The sequence below is a fragment of the Sodiomyces alkalinus genome (assembly GCF_003711515.1).
Source record: "Sodiomyces alkalinus F11 unplaced genomic scaffold SODALscaffold_6, whole genome shotgun sequence".
Classification (NCBI taxonomy): domain Eukaryota; kingdom Fungi; phylum Ascomycota; class Sordariomycetes; order Glomerellales; family Plectosphaerellaceae; genus Sodiomyces; species Sodiomyces alkalinus.
This window is the reverse complement of record NW_021167084.1, coordinates 1,777,743-1,799,233: the sequence shown is the minus strand read 5'-3', so window position 1 is coordinate 1,799,233 and position 21,491 is coordinate 1,777,743. Positions and strand designations below refer to the sequence as shown.

General features: G+C 46.4%; 4 protein-coding genes across 4 annotated transcripts; 2 read left to right on the top strand and 2 right to left on the bottom strand.

The window, feature by feature from the left end:
• Window positions 1-69: 69 nt before the first annotated feature.
• SODALDRAFT_324555 (acid protease) lies at window positions 70-1,652 on the top strand (the record flags this gene model as incomplete). Its single annotated transcript, XM_028609897.1, has 7 exons — window positions 70-245; window positions 297-310; window positions 418-681; window positions 766-981; window positions 1,049-1,145; window positions 1,207-1,607; window positions 1,645-1,652. The coding sequence occupies 7 exons, from the start codon at window positions 70-72 to the stop codon at window positions 1,650-1,652; spliced, it is 1,176 nt and encodes a 391-aa protein (XP_028465936.1).
• A 251-nt stretch (window positions 1,653-1,903) lies between these two features.
• SODALDRAFT_296667 (D-arabinitol 2-dehydrogenase) lies at window positions 1,904-3,047 on the bottom strand (the record flags this gene model as incomplete). The annotated part of the gene is made up of 2 exons (XM_028608806.1): window positions 1,904-2,779; window positions 2,870-3,047. The coding sequence occupies 2 exons, from the start codon at window positions 3,045-3,047 to the stop codon at window positions 2,076-2,078; spliced, it is 882 nt and encodes a 293-aa protein (XP_028465935.1). The 3' UTR covers window positions 1,904-2,075.
• Window positions 3,048-17,821: 14,774 nt separating this feature from the next.
• On the top strand, window positions 17,822-19,670 carry SODALDRAFT_333900 (BTN1 protein). Its single transcript, XM_028612089.1, has 2 exons — window positions 17,822-18,055; window positions 18,145-19,670. The coding sequence occupies exons 1-2, from the start codon at window positions 17,953-17,955 to the stop codon at window positions 19,386-19,388; spliced, it is 1,347 nt and encodes a 448-aa protein (XP_028465934.1). The 5' UTR covers window positions 17,822-17,952; the 3' UTR covers window positions 19,389-19,670.
• Window positions 19,623-20,701, bottom strand: SODALDRAFT_324552 (hypothetical protein; the record flags this gene model as incomplete). The annotated part of the gene is made up of 2 exons (XM_028609896.1): window positions 19,623-20,150; window positions 20,228-20,701. 2 exons carry the CDS (start codon window positions 20,699-20,701, stop codon window positions 19,623-19,625), a joined length of 1,002 nt encoding a protein of 333 aa, XP_028465933.1.
• Window positions 20,702-21,491: the final 790 nt, after the last annotated feature.

Sequence of the window (21,491 nt, the reverse complement as noted above, 5' to 3'; positions counted from 1 at the left end):
TATTACAGAGTATCAGTACGGAAATTCGCCTCTGCCAACGACTGAGCTCTATGTACGAGACCAGTCATCATGCAGTACCTTACCCTTCTCCTGGCGGTGACGTTAAGCGTCTGTTGCACTTTGGGGTCTGCGGTTGAGCGCGAGTCCACCGTCCCCGAAGGTGTAATAAAGCTCCCGCTCCGTAGCAGGGTCCTGTCCGACGACAAATTCAGGAAGAGAAGCTCTGCGTCATGCAAGCCCCCTGGGTCAGTACCTGCCAGTGTAATCGCAGTGTCTCCATTCTTATGGGCCTACAGTTACGAGGCTGCAGGTACGCATGTCTCTATCCCCTTCTCTTCCCATCCATTCAGGAGACTCTCAGACCCAAAAACGTCAAGTCTTTCTGATGACGTTGTCTAATACGCGGTAACGCGGCAGTCGAGATCGGGACGCCCAGACAACCGCTCTGGCTTCCCATCGGACTGAGTTCCAACAACCTCTGGACCACACCCCTTTGCACGTTCTACGAGGAGTACTACTCCGGGCGCAACTACACGGGGAAAGACTGCAGCGATACACAGGCGGGACTGTACAACCCCCACGGATCCTCGACGTCGCGGAATGTTTCAACCGCCTTCCTGACGGCAGAGCGTGAGATGTTCCTCCGGCTGTGGGCATTCGAGGATGACGTCTGGATTGATGGTGCGTCCTTCCAGGTTGCTGACAGGATCCTGGAGCCTGGAGCCCTCGAAACAGAGAACGACTGCTGGTTAACAGAATCCATAGGTCATCGTATCCAGAAGGCCCAGTTCGGACTAAACCAGAAACCAGGAGATGATCTCTCGGTGGGCAGTCTCGAGTTGGGTCTCTCCATACCGCGCGGGCGAGGCAGACACGATGGCGTCCTTGGTGGACTGTTGTCTTCGGGGGACATCCAGAACCTTACCTTCAGCTTGTCCATCGGCGCAGCTATGACTCAAAACGAAGGCGCTATAGGAGAGGGTCAGTACTGCTTCTCGTCGCCTAAACGAACAGGAGGTACAAAAGTGATGTGGCTAACACAGCAAAGGGGAACTTGTCTTTGGCGGTGTTGACATTCGAAAGAATCACGGGGAGTTACACAGGCTACCACTGTCGAGCATCTGGGAAACAGCTTTCGGCCTCTCGTAAGTTTTCCCAATTTCAGCTACTCGTCTACGATGGATATTTACACAATATTCCTCTTAGGTACTGCGTTGAGCTTAATACCATCCTGTTTCTCACAACGTCCAAGTCACAGTCTTTGACCTTGACCGGCCCCGAAGATGTGTTCGGTGCTTGCTTAGACACGACGTCGACATTCACGGAACTCCCAGATGCCCCTTTTCACCGCCTCCTAGAGTTCTTTCCCGAAGCCGAGTTAGCCGGGGATAACCTTTACTCGGTCCCATGCCAATATGCCAACATCGTGGCCCATGTCAGGTTCGGTTTCGGGGACGGCGTGTATATTGACGTCCCTTACGGCGAGCTCGTCCTTCAGCCTAATAGGTTCACCGAGGATGGACCTGGTTATTGCGTCCTGGGCATCACAAGATCGCGCAGCACGGGATATGCCAGGTTGGGAGAGACATTCTTGCGCTCTGCGACAGGTATGTTGTGATAAGTTATAACACATCTTCCGGACAGCCTTATGATTCTTAGGCTTACAAATGATAGTGGTCTTCGATACAGACAATATGGGAATATACCTCGCGCAGTACGTAACCTGTGGTTCGGCCATCCGGGCGTGGAACTCACAATCATTGCCTCCTACGGGCATATGTGCTTCGCCCTGAGGTCTGGTGCCTATCAAAGGCCAGATACGAGAGGGCGTTTGAGGTACTTAACCGTACTTTCACAATGTTAGGAGTAAGATCAAGTTATTCATAATTGGTATTTATTACAGGTCGGGAGTCGGGACCGTCCCTGTGCCATAGAAAACATGAAGACAAAATGAAATGCTCCGACAGAGCGCCTGCGCCATGCTTCCCCCCATCTGACCGTTCCCCTATTTCGTGGCATATTATGTGACATGTCCATTCGGCTTTCTTTTGCTTTCTTTCCTCCAGTGCCAAAATTTACCAGGCAGTATGTCCACCATCCATGATGATATTGCTACCAGTCATGAAGCTGCTAGCATTGCTGAGCAGGAACAGCGCAGCCCCCTTGAACTCGTGGGTCTCGGCAATGCGGCCCATCATGTTCTCGCCCTCCCACTTCTGACGCAGGCCGGGGACCTCGTCGAAGTTCTTCCGCACCATGGGCGTCAGGATGTGGCCGGGGCTGATGCAGTTGACGCGGATCCCGCCGGTGCCGTCGGGGCGGATGGGGCTCCACTCCATGGCAAGGTTGCGGGAGAGCTGCTGGACGGCAGCCTTGGAAGAGTTGTAGACGGGGGAGATGAGGCCCTTGTTGGCGACGGTTCCGGAGATGCTGGCGATGAAGACCATGCTGCCGCGGCACTTGTAGCGGAACATCTGGCGCGCGGCCGAGGTGGCGGTCATGAGGACGCCCTGGAAGTTGATGTCCATCATGCGGGAGACGTCCTCGGGCTTGTACTGGGTGGCCGGGGTGATCTGCTGGATGCCGGCGGCGGCGACGACGCCGTCGAGTCGGCCGTTCTCCTCGGCGATCTCGGTGATCTGCTTACCGAGGCCTTCCACATCTCTTACATCTTGCTGTCGGTAAATGAGGGACCCCGTATTCTCTGAAAGCTCGGCGACGCGTTTTTGGGCCGCTTCCCACTCGCCGTTGGGCTCAGGAAAGATATCGAAGCAATACACTATTTCCATGTCAGTCTTCTGCCCTTTGCTTTTTTTTTGCCCCGAATCTTTATTTTTTATTTTTTTTAAAGGTTCCATATAAAACGTACCCTTCCCGCCAGCCTCTGCCACTGCCTCGGCCATCGACAGGCCAAGGCCCTGACTACCACCGGTGATGATGAAGACGCGATCCTTGATGTCGAAATCGGCAAACCTTTTTTGCCCAACTTCGAAATCTGACGGGGGTTTGAGCTCTGTCGCAGGGTTCTCTCGGGGCTCCGGGTTCATGGATTTTGCGTTTTGTTGCGATGCAGAAACGTGGAAGTTGCTTTTCCGCGACGCGATTGGCATGGAGACGGCGACGGGAGATGGCCGGGCAATCCGAGCCCGAAGAGCTGCTGCGCAGGCGCGGTGTCGAGGTACCGAAGAGAGCATGATTCTTGCTGGCGCCGTGGATGATGCGAAAGACATGATGTGTAGTGGGGGAGGGAGGTAGTAGGAAAGATAGATATAAGGGGGAAAAGTGGGAAAAAGATTTGTTAGGTATATCAGAGGAACAAAGCGTTTGCGACAGCGGACAGGATTAGGACGGGCTGTACAGGTCTTTAATATTGCCCGCTTCTGGAGAATATCTACACTATCAGAGGCATCATGCATGGGAGGACTGCACTGCTGCAGCAGACATTTCGGCTTCGTGCGTCACTTGACGTACGTTTTACGCGAAACCTGGGGTCCCAGCCACAACGACGATCCCAGCCATGGAGACGGTGGCTATTGAGTGGGCAACAGACCTGTTGAAAGAAGCGGACTGGACGTTGTCTGGGATTAGATGGACCCGGATGAGGACGGAGGTTTTGGACCGGTCTCAAGGATCGAGATTCCGCTGTTTTCGAAAGTTGTGACCTCACAAAAGGGGAGAGCCGCCACTCTCGATGTAGATCCCTTCCTCCTTGTTCATGTTAGTCCCGAGCCTGCGGAGCCATGCACTTACTTGGCTCTTCTTGTTTATGTACGTATACACGTGTAGTTTGAGTTGCTAACAGCTTGGTTCGACAAGGGATCTTGTCTTGTCTTGGCCTGCCCAACATGCCGACCACCGACCGCCGCACGCCGCACAACGAATAAGTTCACCGAATAAAACCTACCGGTCTGAAGGCAGCTATACACTGCTTTCAAGGTACCATTGAGACGAAGGACTCGATGGAATGGATGCCCTTCCCGTCTGCCACTCGATATCATTCGGATTCATTCCCTTCGAGCCCCTGGCCCTGGACTCGAGAGAAAGCCACAGCGGGTCAACAACTCGACATCGGATGGCTGACGACAGAAGGCTTTAGAAGCCTATTATGTCGTTATCGGTATGTATACTGGATACCACGATCATGGCATCGCGTTGAGTGGGATGTTCATACCATAATGCTGAAACTGTCGGGCATGATTCTTTCGAAAGCGGGGTTCGGAATTGCTCCGAGGTGAATCGATGACTTCAAACAACTAAGATATTCGTGCAATGTTGACACCCGGTGGTTGATGTTGGAAGGAAGCATTGTGACGTCATTTTACCGTTGTCGGGGGTTAGTGGGGGTGGGGGGGGACGATGTACGAAGTACCTTACTTCGTAAGGTAGATATGCGGAGCGGGAGTTCAGTTTGAAGCTTTGAAGTAAGGTAGGGATACCTCCATACCTACCTTTCCTGACATTAGCTTACCTTACCTAGGCTGTACACCACTGCCGGTGTGTAATTTTGTAAGAACAATTTCTGGCAACTCGGAGTAGTGTAGAGTTGCGGGTACCTGGCTGCGATACCTTGAACGTCATGTGCGGAGTACGGATAAGGTACTGGTCCATGGATCTCAACCCGTCAACCCCTTAATTACTTTCTTCTCCAGTATCACCCGTCCATCCGTCATCGCAACGTATTTCTTCCGTATGTATGGCGACTCGTCTCGATCCAAGTGATCTACATATACCAAGAAAATACCAAGAAAACACCAAGAAAAATACCGAAGACGGGCTTTCTCTTCTCTTTCACTTTCTGTCGCAGAACGGAACTTTCAGCATATGTACGGCATGAGTCTTGGCCCTGCAGCGGGAGAAAAATGCCATCAACGCCATCATGGGGAAAATGGAACCCGCATCGCATCCTTCTTATTACGGAAGAATGATCTTTTTTGGGTCATCCCTAAATACGATGTGATGCCCAATGCAAAAGTGAAATGCCGTTTTGAGCTCCGTACTACCTAGGTACCTTACCTACCCGGGTAGGGGGGGGTCCTGGACAGTGTACTGGTTAGACTGTTGACAGAATGACTGGCCTGGTCAGTTACGCGCTACAATATGTTAATACTATTATATCCAGGATTTAGTATATCCAGCGACCTTACTATTTTAGGCAATCGCTACATAGTAATATTTATCCTATCACTATAGCTAGTATAAGAACGGGAAAACGGTAACTAGTCCGGACTAGCGTGATAGACTAGTTAGTATATTAGCCTCTGGATAGTGTATTATATCGGATAGTATATTCTAGCTTAATTATTATATCTATACTATTATTCTATTAATTTTAACGTTATAATCAGAATATCCCTTTAGCCCTTCCTCTTTAGACTATCGGCGATAATAGCCTAGCTATAATCCCTATCCTAACTCGTTAACTATAATAGCTATCGATAGTTATACTAACCTAATTAATAGGATAATATAAAGACCACGATAACTAATTATCTATACTATTAAGTTTTACTACGCCAGGTAGCACTATAGCAGCAGGTACTTAGGTACTTTAATAAGGTATATTAGTATATTCCTACTAAGATCTAATCAGGACGCGTTAGGTTTCGATTAAGTTCTACGATAATTAGTGAATTCTAAAGCCTAAGTTAAATATATAATTTATATTATCATTCTATCACGACTTCTAGGTTCTCTCCTAGCTTTATTATACCTTATTCTACATTTTAGGTTACGTAGGTATTATTATCTCCTAGTTATAGCAGTTAGTAAAGGTTATATCGGTCGGGCCTAGATACTATATCGTTAAACCATCCTGCCTAGTATAGTGTTAGTGAATTCCAGGGTTTAATCTTATAGTCGAGGGAGTCTGTTTTTATACCTTTAACCGATAGGAAGTGGAGCGTAATATTAGAGAGGAATCTAGGATATCGGGCTATAGCTAGGACGCTACTTACCTGTATTATAGTAGTGCCTAGGTATAATTCTTTAATATATTAGAAGATATAAAATGAAGAGAATATCCGTAAAACGTTTAAGCAACTTATAGTTCTACCTATATACTAGGCCTTATCATAGAATAATAATAAGTATTATATACTCCTAAAGGATATATATTTAAGTTAGTAAGCATATATAATAATAGGGAATTAGCACTCACACTATCTTAAATTATATAGCGAAACTTCCGGGATAGATATTATCGAGCGCGGGAGAGAATAGTAAAAATTAATAGGCTTACTAGAAAGCTAGAGTAAGGTAAAGGAGTATCCAGGTAATAAGGATTAATAATATACCGCACCGCGCTTAACGCTTCGATTATTATTTTTTCACTAGTTAGCGAGTAAATTTAAAGCTATCGCTAATAAGATTCTGCTATATATTTCGCGGATATTATAACTAAGGCGGGTATTAAGCGACGTAAGTAAGATATAATTAGCAGACTAAAGGTCCGCTAACGCACTTAAGCGGTATATCGCCTTATTCCCCCTTCCGTCCCTAGCGGTAGAGCTTTAACCCCCCGCGATAAAGCGTTCGCCCTTAGCGGTGGAGCTTTAGCCCTTAGCAGTAAACTTTAGCTACAGATAAGCTAGTAAGACACTATTAGTAAACTAGAAGTCTACTAACGTACTCTAGCGGTAGCTAGTGGTGAAAGTTTAGAAGCTATTAAGAGGCTATTAAAGGGTGGCTAGCCTACTAACGCACTCGAGTAGTAACCTTACTTCTCTATAGCGTATATCCAAAGAACCGTTATAGGGAAAATCTAATACTAGATTAAAAAATAACGGTATAATTATATAATAGATAGATAGTCTAAAGATAATATATAGATAGTCTAGGGTATAATAGAATAATAGTGTAAGACGTGTGGTGGAGAGATTAAAGGAATTATTTTTACTAGGAAAATGAATTAAGAGGATAGGAGTATAATAGAAGGTAAAGGGTATATTAGGCGGGGTAAGGTAGTGATGTAAATTCTATTCTAGATAGTAACGTCACGACTAAGCTTATTAAGTTTCACGGACTTACTAATAGTCGGATAGCTAATAAGAAAAAAAGGAAAATATCTGCTAATATTCCCGTAAATTTACGGCGTAAGAGATTCAGTATTAATATTAACGATTCACGAGCCGCCTCACGAGTTATAAACCGAGGAAATATCCAGGGAGCTTTTAGTAAAACTAATATTAAAATAGCTCTATCTCTTATACGAGATATATATTATAAGGGTAACGAAGAAGCGATTTATCTACTCTCTATATAACCTATTCCCTATCTTCCCATAGTATAGGCAAACCGACGATAATCCTATCCTCGGTTAGCGAGTATATTGGGTATCTAAGGATAGAATCTTCGGTTACAGGGCCTATCGTAATCGTAACGATAAGGAAAACTCGGAAAGTAGCAGTGAATTTATATACGAAGATACTATTAATCCGTACTAGCTCCTTATCTCGGACACGAACAAAGTTATTAACCGAGAAGCAGTAAGCCTACCGGTCCCTAGTTATAAAACTGATTCTAAAGAACCATCTTAGGGCGTCACGACTTCTATATATAAGATTTCTAAGGCTATAAGCTTTCTTATACGCTTAGGATAATAGTATATTAAAGCGGGAGTCTAGTTACTAGTTCGGAAAAAGCGTCGAGAGGAGGTAATATATCTGGCTTCGTACTTTTCTTTACTATATAGCCCTAAAGCACCGAGGCTTAATATACGCCGAATCTTCCACTATATCGAATACAGGTATATTATTTTCTTCTTTGTTAAGAGCGCCGATTTATATCTTAGTATTAATCTTAGAAGTAAGTATAGTATATTTAGTTCGGAAACGTATAAACGCAGAGTGCACTTTCGGATAGTCGACCTCGAAGGAACCGGACAGACTAAGAAGGGTAGTCTTCCTTAAACGCTTACAATATAAAAGGACCGAGGCTACGTTCCTATAGTTTATTTTCGTGATATCGTTCTTATACTCCCTATACTTATCTTCTCTAAGGAAGGTAAAAACACGATAGTAGGAGCTATACTACTTTTATATATCCTAGAGGTATAGTCCGACGTGGATATTAGGAAGACCTTTTATTCTTTAGTAGGTAATTGCCTTAGCTAACGCCGGGAGTCTTTAGATATCTATTACCGAGTCCTCCAGGATAGTAAAATTAGAGATTCTAGTTACTCTGCTAACTTATAATATATTTTCGGGTATTCTAGTTCGTAAGCTTATACTATCCATAATATTACGGTATTAATATTCGAACTAAATAGGTAAGGTATAATAGCTTATAAGGATAGGTACTTACTATCCACGCCTTAGATACTCGCTATATTATAACAGAGACCCGAGTTATTTATAAACTATAGAGCAGACTATATAAGGCCTTAAGTCTTTCGTAGCGCCCGCCGCTATAAAGGGCGATATATATATTATACTACTAACTAGAAGATCAACTAAATCGATTTTCGACTATTCTTAATAATATTCGTGAAATCTTACTTCGAGACTTACGGTGGGTAGCGTCCGGCAACCTAGAGATTAGAATAAGTAATATTCCAGAAGGCTATAACGATAAGATCGGCAGCCGATATACTATCGTGAATACTTTTAAGAAAGTTAGGTGCCTCTAGACGAATAGTAGCAGTAAAACCAGGTATTATACGCTATATATTTAGCTAGTATCGAAGAACGACGGGTATAAGAATCGATACTATACTCGCCTTTATTATACGCTATAAATCTATATACGTGAGAGGGGACTAAATTCTCCTAAAACCCGGCGGCAAAGGAAAATACTAGAAAGCTCGGATAAAGTCTTCGTGAAATTTCGGAAGGATAATATGATCGACTAAAACTTAGTAGGTAAGTTTAATAAGGCTTATAAACTCTAAATATACGGTATCGGGAACCCGGGTACAGTAAGGATCTAGTATAGGAGAGAAGGAATATATTAACCTAAGCAGTTTATTATCTTCGAGTAGTCTAACCGACTTTACAGTTAACCTCTTTTTAGTAACCTATTCTATTACTGCTTTTTCACGAACTGACTTTATATAATAGAGGTAGCGGCTATTTTTAACGATATCGAAGTTAAGATCTTAACGGGACTTATCCGACATTAAACATTCGCGGTATAGTTTATTTGCCCGCTAGGATAAATAACCGGATATCTTTTACTATTGCTTTATATCACCTAAAAAGCAGAGCGGGAATATATAAATAAACTTCCTCTCCCTGCGAATCGTAAGGTTATAGCCCTTATCGAGGTGACCTAGCTATATAAGGCTTAAGAATATCTAAGTATAGTCGGATCTAAAGGGTATAAGGGTAATCGGGAAAACACTTAATCTCCTTAAGCCTATATAATTAGGAAGAAATATAGGGAGTCCGCAGATACCGAGAATAAAGCGGTATATATTTCTATAAAGTCTAAACTTATCACTAAACAGTTTCCACGGTAAGGATATTATATCCTAGCTATCGAATTATTCGGTGAACTAGCTCCGCCTATATGTCGAAAGTTCGAGCTTGCCTCGGTAGGGATTTAAAATTATTAAAGCCCGCCACGAGGTTTTACCGTTTATATCTAGTAGGTACCGTATAATATACCGATAAGCAGTTAGGATACACTAAGTGCCCCTATCCGTTAGATTAAAGGTATACTAGAGGAAAACATTAACCCTCTCTAGGAGCTAAGAAACAGGGAGGGTAATTTTATAGTTCTCTATAAGGATAAGCTCTTCCGGCAGGGGGTATAGGATATAGTTAGGGAACTAAAGAGATAGGAAAGAATCTATAGCCGCCGCTATCGATATAGGAATAAAAGAATGCAGGCTATTTCTTAGGTATACTAGTAAAATAATAACTACCTCGGTTAGTAGCGTGCCCTATAATACCTTTGAAAAATTAAGACCGTACTATACTACACGACCTAGATAGTATGAAGTTATTTCGTCGTAGTATAATAAAAGACAGCGGTACCGAATAAAATCTAAAGGGAAAATAGGGGAGCCGTCGGGGAAATAAAGATAACGCCCGGATATTATCCGGAGGGATTCGCCCTATATGCGGGTATCCTATATTTCTAACCTCCCGTTATTAACTACGTTAGGGTAATTCAGCCTAATAAGGCCGGAGTAGTAGAAGGAGGATAGCGTTAGTAAACTTAAAAATATCTCGAGGTAGTGTCTAATATCGAATAATATAGCCTCCTCGATAATCTAGGCACGCGATAGGAGTTTCCGAGGATTAAGCTTCACCGATATCTTCCGGATTATATATTAAGGAACTTAGGCTTAGAAAGCATGTAAAAGACTATCCTTCTTTTTAGATAGTTAACGTAACTCTTTAGCCGGTAAAGTTGGTAAGATTTTATAAAGAGCTAACTATACTGCCCGGGATAGATTAACCTCTATAAGGAAGATAGAAAACTTAAACGCTGTTAGGGATATAGTAAAAGGTTTAGTTATATAGTGTTAGGTGCCTGCAATAGTAGTTATAATAGGTCCCCAGTATAAACCCATAGGGGTCCAGGTACGCCCAGTCTAGGACCCCTCCAGGCATAAATAAAGTAAGTCATCACACAGTAAACAGAATAGTCCCTCGAAGTAAATAAGGCAGCCCTGGAGGAAGCAAACAAGCAGTCCTCAAGGAGTAAAGCGTAGTCTTAAGGAGCGAGGGAGCCTCCCCTTTAAAGAGGGAGGCCAGCGATTAATCTAGTTCTTTAGCTACACCCACATTCTAACCCTATTATAATCCTATCGTGATTACACCTAGTTCCTTATTTAACCCTACCTTTTCACTCTTTACGACTACCTATTTAATATTTTAATCGCTTTACCCTTAAAGGGCGCGAAGACCGTTAAGGAGAGTCACTAAGATATCTAACTAGCACGAAATAAATAATCCCACCTTTAATTTTAATAAGACTACTAGCTAGTTCGAGCGATAGCTCCGCGACAGCGAAACCGCCTTCGTGGAGGACGCTAACGAGGAATATAACGGGGATACGCCGGGAACTAACACGGCTCCCGTACCTACCACTACACCTATTCCTGCACCTACTACTACTCCTATCGCCGGCACTACCTCTACTACTACCTCTACCCCTATCACCGTCCCCGTCCCTCCTATAACTATACCGGGACCCGCGTATAACTCTAACCTACCCCTATATACGAATGTTAACCTAGCCACGCTAATAGAGGAATAACTAGACAAACGCGTTAAATAGATACAGGCATAGAACCACCGTAAGCGTAAGCTTACGTACCTTACTAAGCTAGAGGCGGACACTACCGCCGCTACTACCACCGCCGCCGCCGCTATTAATCCTAACCCGGCCGATATTACCCACCGCCGTATAGCTAAGCCCCGATATCGCGTCGTGACTCTGGCGGGATCCTAGTATACCTACGATATATCCACGACGTCGTCTATACACAGATCCGCTACCTAGGCTAAGTTTAATTTCCCCCTACCTAAATAGGATAGCGTATCCTAGGCTAAGTATCGCACGTTTATCTAGGAGACTAACTAGCGGTTCGACCTGGATTCTTAATCCTTTCCCACGGACGTCGCGAAGAACTACTTCGTTATATCGTGCCTCCCCCACCACCTTAAGGAACGTTAGCAGGCTAAACTACGATATAAATATAACGGAGACTCTAATATGGTTAGCTAGGCAGCCTTATAGGCCTGGCTATCCTATTAGGTTAACGATAATAATACCTGCCTATAAAAGGTAGCGGTATGGATCCAGAGCGAGTCTATCTCCTCCCAAAGAGAGGGGGAGTCTTACGCTAAATTTATATAACGGTAGGAAGCCCTAAAGTCGGAACTACCGGGCAAGCTCTTAGACTAATAAAGGATTTAGATAGTACTAATAAGGGTCCTCCTACCTATTCGGGACTATATAGTGTCTATAGGGATTCCTAAGGACTACTAGGATCTAGCCCTAGTATACCGTAGGGCTAAGGCCTTAACTATTACCGACAGGTTAGCCGTTAGCCGGATAGACTTCTAGTCCGCTACCTAATAACGTCGTTTCCGCTCGCGTACCCACGGTTATAACCCCTACGCTCCGGCTACCTACGGTTCTACTAGTATCCCTACGTCTACCCCTATATCTACCCCTATATATACTTCTACGCCCGCTCCCACTCCTAATTACCCTATACGCCTTAGACTATTATTATACCTCGATTCTATTACTTACTATAACTATAACTAAAAGGGGCACTACGCCACTATATACCCTAGCCCTTATACCGAGCGGTCGCGCTTAAGCAATAATAATCCGAATACCTAGCCGGTGTTTATATTTTATCCTACAGTCGACCGCGTCATGGGCGAGGTGCCCTAAGAATAATACCCGCCTCGAGTAACCCCCTCTACCACCACTACACCGGTAAAGGCACGTGTATCCCTTCGCCGAGGTAGGGAATAGGTATAGATAGCGGCTCTCCTTACTAGAGGTGCCGATATTAACGTTTTAGACCGGTCCCTCCTAGAACTTAGTTAGGTTCCCGAGGGGTCCTCAATCCCGGTGTCCTGGGTCACGGAAGGATAAACGAAGATAACCCTTAGGTCCCTCTATAGGATTATTACTATTACCGACTACTAGAGTCGAAAGAGGGTATAGCGTGCCGAGTTCCACGTTATAGATCTTACGGGCGCGAAGATTATCCTAAGGAGGCCGTGGCTTATAGCCGTTAACCCTAATATTAATTAGCAGTATAGTATATAGACCTATCTCTTATCCTACACGGAGCTTAGTATAGTTATATCCCTAAGAGAGCTATATAGGGTAGTCAGATAAGCTAAGTCTATCCTTACTCTAACCTATATAGGTTCTACGCGGGTCCTACGTATCGGCTATATCGGCTATATCGGCCACTCCGGCCTAATAGAAAACCCTTTAGTAGGATATAGGGATAAATTCCTAGTAGACGGGGTCTACCCTAGCCTAGACGGGGACCTAGTAGCCACCTCCACGCTATCGGAATAGTATTAAGATTTCGCTAACGTTTTTAACGTCGAAAACGCCGGACGGCTACTAACGCACTAATAGTAGAACCACGCTATTAAGGTCGAGGAGGATAAAAAGCCTCCCTATAGTCCTATTTACCCCCTCGCCGCCTAAGAGCTTAAGGTACTACGTTAGTATCTACAGGATACCATTATAAAAGGGTGAATTAGACTATCCACTAGTCCGGCCGGCGCCCCTATCCTATTTATCTCTAAGAAAGATAGTAAGCTACGCCTTTATATTAATTATAGAGGGCTAAATAAGGTGACCGTTAAGGACTGTACCCCCCTGCCCCTTATCCACGAAATCCTAGATCGGCTATTATCGGCGTAGTACTACACTAAGCTGGATCTTAAGGACGTATACCATTGATTACGGATTCGGGAGGGCGATAAGTGGAAAACGGCGTACCGGACGAAATACGGTTATTACGAGTATCTCGTTATACTATTCGGGTTAACTAACACCTCCGCGAGCTTCTAACGGTATATTAACTAGGCACTAACGGGCCTTATCGACACTATTTACATTATATACCTTGACGATATCCTTATCTATAATAAGGATTTAGTTACCCACCGCGTATACGTCCGCGAGGTCCTTACTAGGCTTAGGCAGTAGTCCCTGTATACTAACCCCGATAAGTATAAGTTTAAGACCCGCGATATCGAGTTCCTCGGGTTTATCTATAGCCCGGATAAGGTACGTATAGACCTATCCCGCGTTAATACTATCTGCGACTAGGAGCTTCCTAATAGTGTTAAGAAGATATAGATCTTCCTAGGCTTTATAGGTTTTTATAGGCGCTTTATTAAGAACTATTCTAAGGTCGTTACCCCTTTTATAGATTATTTAAAGGGGGGGTATAATAGGATCCTCATACTTTCCCTATAGGCCTAGACCGCGTTTAAGGAGATAAAACTGCTATTCTAGAAAGCGCCCGTTTTACGGTATTTTAACCCTACTCTGCCGATACGTATTAAGCTAGATACTTCTGCCTTTACTCTTAGCGCTATTATTAGCTAACTCGAGGATAGCTTATAACACCCTATAGCGTTTATATCCCGTAAGCTATATAGGGCTAAGCTTAATTATAGCACGCCCGATTCTAAGCTTATAGCTATTATCGAGTCTTTCCGTACGTAGCGTCATTACGTTACCTATAGTTAAAGCCCCGTGGTCGTTCAAACGGACCACCTAAACTATCGCCACCTATTAAATAAGCCAAAGCTTAAGGGCTAGCACGCTAAGTGGCTTAAGGAGCTCGCCCCGTTTAATTTTAAGATTCGGCACCGCCCGGGGACATTAAACCCCGCGGATAGGCTATTAAGAAAGCCCTAGCACGCGCCCTATAAGCGTGCCTTAGTTACTAACCGGGCTAAGGCGGCAGAGTCTTTTTCTAAGCCTTTTATAGGCTATATCGGGAATTAGCGTGGTTCCCGTGCTACCCTGGTTTCTATTCCCGCTCTTAACTCCCCCTTACCGAAGGTGGTAGAGGTATAGGCGGATAATCTCTTTTCGGAGCCCTTATCGAGGCGCCTTATTTTAGGCTATATCGGGAACCAGGATAGTTCCCGTAATAGCCCTGGTTATAATTTTCCCGCTACTCCTATTTTAGTGGTTAAGATATAAGCGGATAACCTTTTTCCAGAGTCCGTTTCGAAGCGTTCAGCCTTAGGCCTATATAGGACCTAGTATAGTACCCGCGCTATTCCCGCTTCTCCTACCTTACCGGAAAAGATAGTTAAGACGTAAGTGGATGACTTTATCTTAGAGCCTTTTTTGAGGCGTTTTGTTTTAGGTATTATCGGGAACTAGCGTAGTTCCCGCACTGCCCTTATTATTCCCGCTCTTAATTCCCCCACCTTACTAGAAAAGGTAGTAAAGGCGTAAGCGGATAACCCTTTTTGCACTAGATAGCGTAAGGCCTATGGTAATAAGGCCACGCACGGGTATTAGTCTAGGAGTGTTAGTATCCTTTGTTTTAAGAATCGCGTTTTTATACTAGACTACTCTGGCCTTTATTAAAAGGTCCTGCAGTGTTTCTATAATAGACCCAGCGTGGGGTACTATAGGGTTATAAGGACTACTAAGAGGATTTCGGACTTCTACTTTTAGGATTATTTACCTAAGGATATCCGATAGTTTATACCCACCTATACTACCTATTAACATACTAAGCCGTGGCACTATTAGCTATATAACGAATTAGCGAGTCTCTTAATACCTCCGCGCCTCTTTATAGAGATATCTATGAACTTTATCACGGGGCTACCGCCGGTCTATAGCCTAGGCCGTAAAAGAGATACTATCCCTATAGTGGTATACCGCCTAATAAAGTACTCGATTTATATCCCCTCGAGTAGTGGCCTAATAGCAGAAGGACTTACTAAGTCTCTATAGTATCACGTCTTCCGTATTTTCAGCCTGCCTAACGGTATTATATTAGACTAAGGCTTATTATTTATAAGTCGTTTTTAGGTAACCTTATATCGGTGTCTTAGCACCGCATATCGCCTATCTATAGCGTGGCACCTGTAGACAGATAGATAAACGGAATAGGAGAATCAGAACCTCGAGTATTACCTACGTGTATTCTACTCGTAGGAATAGGATAACTAGGTTAACCGACTACTATTAGCAGAATTCACCTATAATATAGCGTGGTATTCTATAATACGTTATACCCTATCCGATATATTAATAGGCTATAACCCCCGAGGCCCTAATAAAGTATAGCTTCTAAGGGTAGGCGAGGTTTATACCGCTAAAGCCGAGCGCCGTACGGAGTACCTTATAGCCTAGCGCCGGTCTATTTTGGACCTTATTAAAAGAGCGTAGGCTTCCTACGAACGGTATTATAATAACGGTCGTACCTAATATTCCTTTAAAGTGGACGAGTACGTTTTATTATCCACGAAAAATATCCGATAGAAGAGGCTATCTAAAAAGCTTAGCGATAAGTTTATCGGGCTATATAAGGTAACCAAAATCGTTAGTATATATAGCCTTACCTACTAGTTGGAACTGCTAAAGAGTATAAGAATTTATAACGTTTTCCCCGTTTCCCTGCTAGAACTATAGAGGTCCCGCGACGGATTATAACCGGAACCACCTATAGTCGACGTCGAACCAGACTCGGAAGAATATAAGGTCGAGGCTATCCTAGACTATTAATATCAGGGCTAACGGCGCTAGTACCTAATTAAATAGACCAGCTATAGCGATAAGGAGAATACCTAGGAGCCGAAGCGGAATATACCCGATAAACTTATTAATAATTATTTTAGGATAAGGCTCTCCGTCTTGGGGAACTATATAGAGTTATATATTATCCCTAATAGGAACCATATAAAGATAACGTAAGGGTATTATTATATATCCCTCCCTCCTTATAGGTGGCACTTTATAGCGAGACTATTAGGGAACTAAATAGGTCTATACACTATTTCTATAGAAGACTTTATAGACACGACGTAAGGACGTTATTCTACCTTTCCCCCTCTTTACAGATAACGAGACTTATTAGGAACTAAATAGGTTTACATACTATCTCCGTAGGGGACCTAATACAGATAAGAGTCGACGTATCGGCTATATTAACTAAAACCCTTTAATAGGCCGTGGAGATAAATTCTTATAAAGGGACCCCCCCTTAACCTAGACGGGGACTATATAGGCATTATCGCCTTAGTTATTATTTTCTTCCTTTTAAGCTTTTACTCTTAATCTCTATTCTTCCTTTTAAGCGTTTTACTCCCGACCTCTATCCCTTTTCGGGTATAATGCCCTAATCCCCGTTCCTCTTCCTTCGGTATAACGGCTTATCGCCTTTAAAGTCTATTTCCTTCTACTATTCCCTTAATTAACCGTTATAATAGAGACGCGATTATATTATAATAGAAGTATGGTTAGAGACTGTTAGGGTTATGATAGGAATACCCTAAAGCTGGTTAAAAAAAAAAAGGAAAAACCTAACCCGAAGGCTAGTAAAAAACCTAAAAAAGAAATAACCGTTCCTCCACCTATACTATCACGGCCCCTTCAGGGCGTCCTTAAACTCCACTAACTCATCGTCTAAAGGGGTAGGCTCCTGCTTAGCCACCTCGTTACTATTACCCTCTATATATACCTGGCTCTACCCTGTGGTAGTAGCCGCTATTCCCCCCTCTTACCTATTACCCGCGGATAGTATCGAAGGCCGAAGAGATAGAGGCGTCTTCGCCTTCTACTTCTTCTTCTTCTTCCCTAATAAAGGAGTTAAGGGCGTTAGAGCCTTTTTCCCCTTCTTCACTAATAAGGCCGGTACTATATCATTATCGTCGGGCACTTCGTAAGGGTCTAGCGGACCCTATAGACCTTACGGTATTATAACCCCCGATAGCGAGCCTTAAGGTTACGCAGAGCCACTACCGTCGCTAAATATATCGTTACCTATAAAGCTAACCCCCGCGGGGGCTAAGGCAGACCCTAAGGGCGTAGGTAAGTCTTCCTAGGCCTAAGCCTAGGCCAGGTTAAGAGTAGCCATCTACTCGAAAGTAGTAGCCGTCTGCTCCTAGGCCGCGAGATCGCGCCTGTATAACGTAAGGCGTTATTATTTAATATTAAGGCGTTTTTACTCGACGGTAAGACGCTACTACTATAGCCTGACGAATCGGAACAGCTCACCCGAGGCACAAAGTACTCCATACTTCCTTATATTCCTATCTGGTCCCCAAATGTAGGTTACTGGGACTGACCATTAATCTCGTGACGCAACTTCACCAGTCAGACAGACACCATACAACGTAACGACCGAACGAACTCCCTTCCTTTCTTGATGCCTCGGCGCAAAATCCACCGTTCTTGAAGGCCATGTCGCCCTCCCGCCCACCCTCTGCGATAGGCGGCAGGTTTCCTTCTCCTTCCTCGTCCGGCTTGCTTCCCATGCCTGGGTCCCCTTCCTCGTCGTGGGCACTTTATCGCGCCCGCCTGTCGGCTCTCCTACGCCATGCTGACACCCACGTTATCGTTGCCTTTTGGCTGCTTGGTATGTGCCTTCTCTTATGGCTTCTTTCTCTCCTCGACTCCTCATTCGGACCCTCCGAAAAAGCTTCAAACTAACCAGTCGCTCCACAGGCCTGATCAACAATGTCCTCTACGTGATCATCCTCTCCGCTGCGCAAGACCTCGTCGGGTCCTCCGTCCCCAAGGGCGTCGTCCTCCTCGCCGACGTCATGCCCGCCTTCGTCACCAAACTCGTCGCTCCCTACTTCATCCACCGAGTCCCCTACTCCATACGCGTGCTCGTCATGATCGCCCTCTCGACCTCCGGCATGCTCCTCCTCGCCCTCACCCCGCCGTCCCAGTCCGTCGCCGTCAAGATGGTCGGCGTCGTCCTCGCCTCGTTGAGCTCCGGCGGCGGCGAGCTCAGCTTCCTCGGCCTGACCCACTACTACGGCCCCCTGAGCCTGGCGGGCTGGGGCGGCGGTACCGGCGCCGCCGGTCTCGTGGGGGCCGGCCTCTACGTCGTCATGACCGACTGGTGGGGGTTCAGCGTCCGCGACGGCCTCCTCTTCAGCGCCTGTCTCCCCGCCGTCATGCTCGTCAGCTTCTTCGTCGTCCTGCCGCGGGGCCCGTTGCGCCAGAGTACCAAGCTGACGGAGTACACCGCCGTGCCGGAGCGGGATCTCGACGACCAGGACGTGGACGATTTACCCCAGAGCGCTGCGTCGGCCGCCCTCCTCGCGCCCGGTCCCTCGTCCACTGCGGTGGCGTATTCCGCTCACCGTGAGCAGCCGGCGGTGCCGCGGAATACCTCGATTCGTGCCAACCTTCGCCGTGCGGGGAAGCTGTTCATCCCTTACATGCTGCCCCTGCTGCTGGTGTATATCGCCGAGTACACCATCAACCAGGGCGTCACCCCTACGCTGCTCTTCCCGCTCGATGGCACCCCGTTCAAGGAGTTCCGCGAGTTTTACCCCATGTACGGCTTCCTCTACCAGCTGGGCGTCTTCATTTCCCGCTCGTCCATCCCGTGGGTGCGCATTCATAACTTGTACCTGCCGTCCCTCTTGCAGGTCGGCAACTTAGTCCTCCTCGCCCTCCATGCCATGTTCGACTTCATCCCGTCCGTGTATATCGTGTTTATCCTTATTTTCTGGGAAGGTTTGTTGGGCGGCGCCGTGTACGTGAACACGTTCGCCGAGATTCTGGACGAGGTTCCGGCCGAGGATCGCGAGTTCAGCCTTAGCGCCACCAGTGTAAGTGATAGCGGAGGCATTTGCATCGCAGGCTTCCTGAGCATCTTCATGGAGGTCCGGTTATGTAACTGGCAAGTCTCGCGTGGGCGGGATTGGTGCCGGAGAATCGAGGTTGGTTAAACACTGTACGCGCTGCGAGTCGACGGGACGAATGTAGAAAGCAAGGAGATTCAGCTCGCGCCCGTGTTGTAAGAATCGTTCAAGAATTAATTACAACATTCCGGCCAAGTATTTCTTTCAGGTTGGGCTAGTGGGCCGTCCACGGTAGTGAGACATGACAGACTTTAGAAACGCACGTCACTCAGGACCAGCGGTCAGGCACTTCAATTTACCCGTTCTACCTCGACACCGCTGCTATCGTTTTCCCATGAAGGTATTGTACAAGTCGTACCTCCCCCTCCGCGCCACACTCGTGCGCCGGCCACGCCACCAAAGCAAGCGCACCACCGCCGCGACGAGGACAGCAATAAGCAAGTATTGAGCTCCCGTCCAGGCAAACAGGAAGTTGTCCCACTGATTCCAGGTCCCGCCTCGACCCGTGCTGAAGAACACCACAGGACCGTGGGGGCCCTGCGGCGCAGACGGGGGCGTGGGCTCGTTGTCCACCAAGATGCGATAGAGAGGCTCGGCTTGTCCCTGGGCGGTCTGGTGGTAGCGCTCCCACGCGATCGTCTCAAACCATTGACCAGTGGTGTACGAGACGGTGATGTAAGGCATGAAGTAATCGTTGGGGCCGTAGTATTCGAGCGCGGACACCAGGATCCCGAAGAACGGGTGCTTCGCGCTGGAGCCGAGGAGGTTGTTGTTCAGTGGACCGCCGCTGAGGAACTCGGTTGTCCAGGCCGGGTAGTACAGCAAGGGTTCGAGGTCGCGGAGGCAGCCCTGTTAGGAAATGTCAGAACGTCTTTTTTTTTCTTTTGTTTTTTTCCAGCATGATGGGAGAGAAGAGGGAGCATTACGTTGTCGAGATCGAGGTAGATTCCGCCATAGTGGTACAGGAGGAGGTACCGCAGGGCGTCGACGCGCTGAACCGGGTAGCGGTAATTGTCGTAGATGGCGAGGAAAGAGGGGAAGTTGGTCGCGACAAAGTCGTGAGACTTGGCCTGCGTCCAGAGCATATGTTGCCACTCGTCGTCGTCGTCGCTATGCAGGTCAATGCAGGTCTGGCGCAAGACGGCCCAGTCGGCGGGCAAGGTGTCGTTGCCTTTATCATTCCAGTTGTGGAAGATCTGGTGGGTGATCTTGGGAATGGCGCGGGTCCGGGGTTGCGGTTGCGACGCGTTGTGGCTGCTGGCGACCTGGTCCTGGGTCAAGACGATGCCGGAGTGAGCGACGAAGAGACTCGTGAAGGTGCGGATTCGGGTGACGGTCCAGAAGACGAGGAGGAGGGCCGCGGCGACCGTGAGGGCGAAGGTGATGCCACGGGGCCTCATATTTTGATTATTATTATTTCGTCGACGGCGACACAGGGACGAGGCCAGAGGCTTGCGGTGGAGTGAGCGTAACGCTCTTGAAGCGCAGCTTGTGCTATGATAAATGCATCGGGGCTAGAGGGACAGCCGGGAAGTCCGTTGGGTGCTGAAGAGAAGGAAATGCGGTTGGCGTTGTTGGTTTACGAATGCATCACGCGTGAATAGGAAAGGGGAAAGAAGGGGAATAAGGGAAAGAAAGAGGCACGTGGTATGGGCATTGAGCAATGTGGCTCTCCCAAAGATGAGACAGGAGATTGCAGATCGTAGGGGAACGAAGACGAAGGGGATGATTCCTGCCCTGGTCGGCTCAATGGCGCAAACGTCCCGGGCGGTGTCTCCGAAAGGGGTCAAGTTCTTAGTCATCGGTGGGACCAATGAGATTACGTACGATAGGTGTACCAAGCCACCTGGAAAGTACACGCCATTTCTCTCGGCGCTTCATAAGGTAGGTACGTAGAAAATCGCAGAAATCCCAGAGTCCAAAGAGTACATGTACGCTTTCCAAAAGGAACCACTTGATATATTGATAACTAAAGTAGGGGACTAATCTGAACATTCAATGCCAGCTTTCTGTGCGGTATATTTCTCAACGTCGTGTCGGAAGCATGCTTCCCTTTCAGTGTACGTACACTCTGTGCATGCATCGGCAATTGGGATGAAATGCGCCGACTGATCTCGATCTCGGCACAGTAATCTCCGAGTCATGGACGGCGGCGGGGGCCGGGGCCCGGGGTCCGTACCGGCGGTGCGT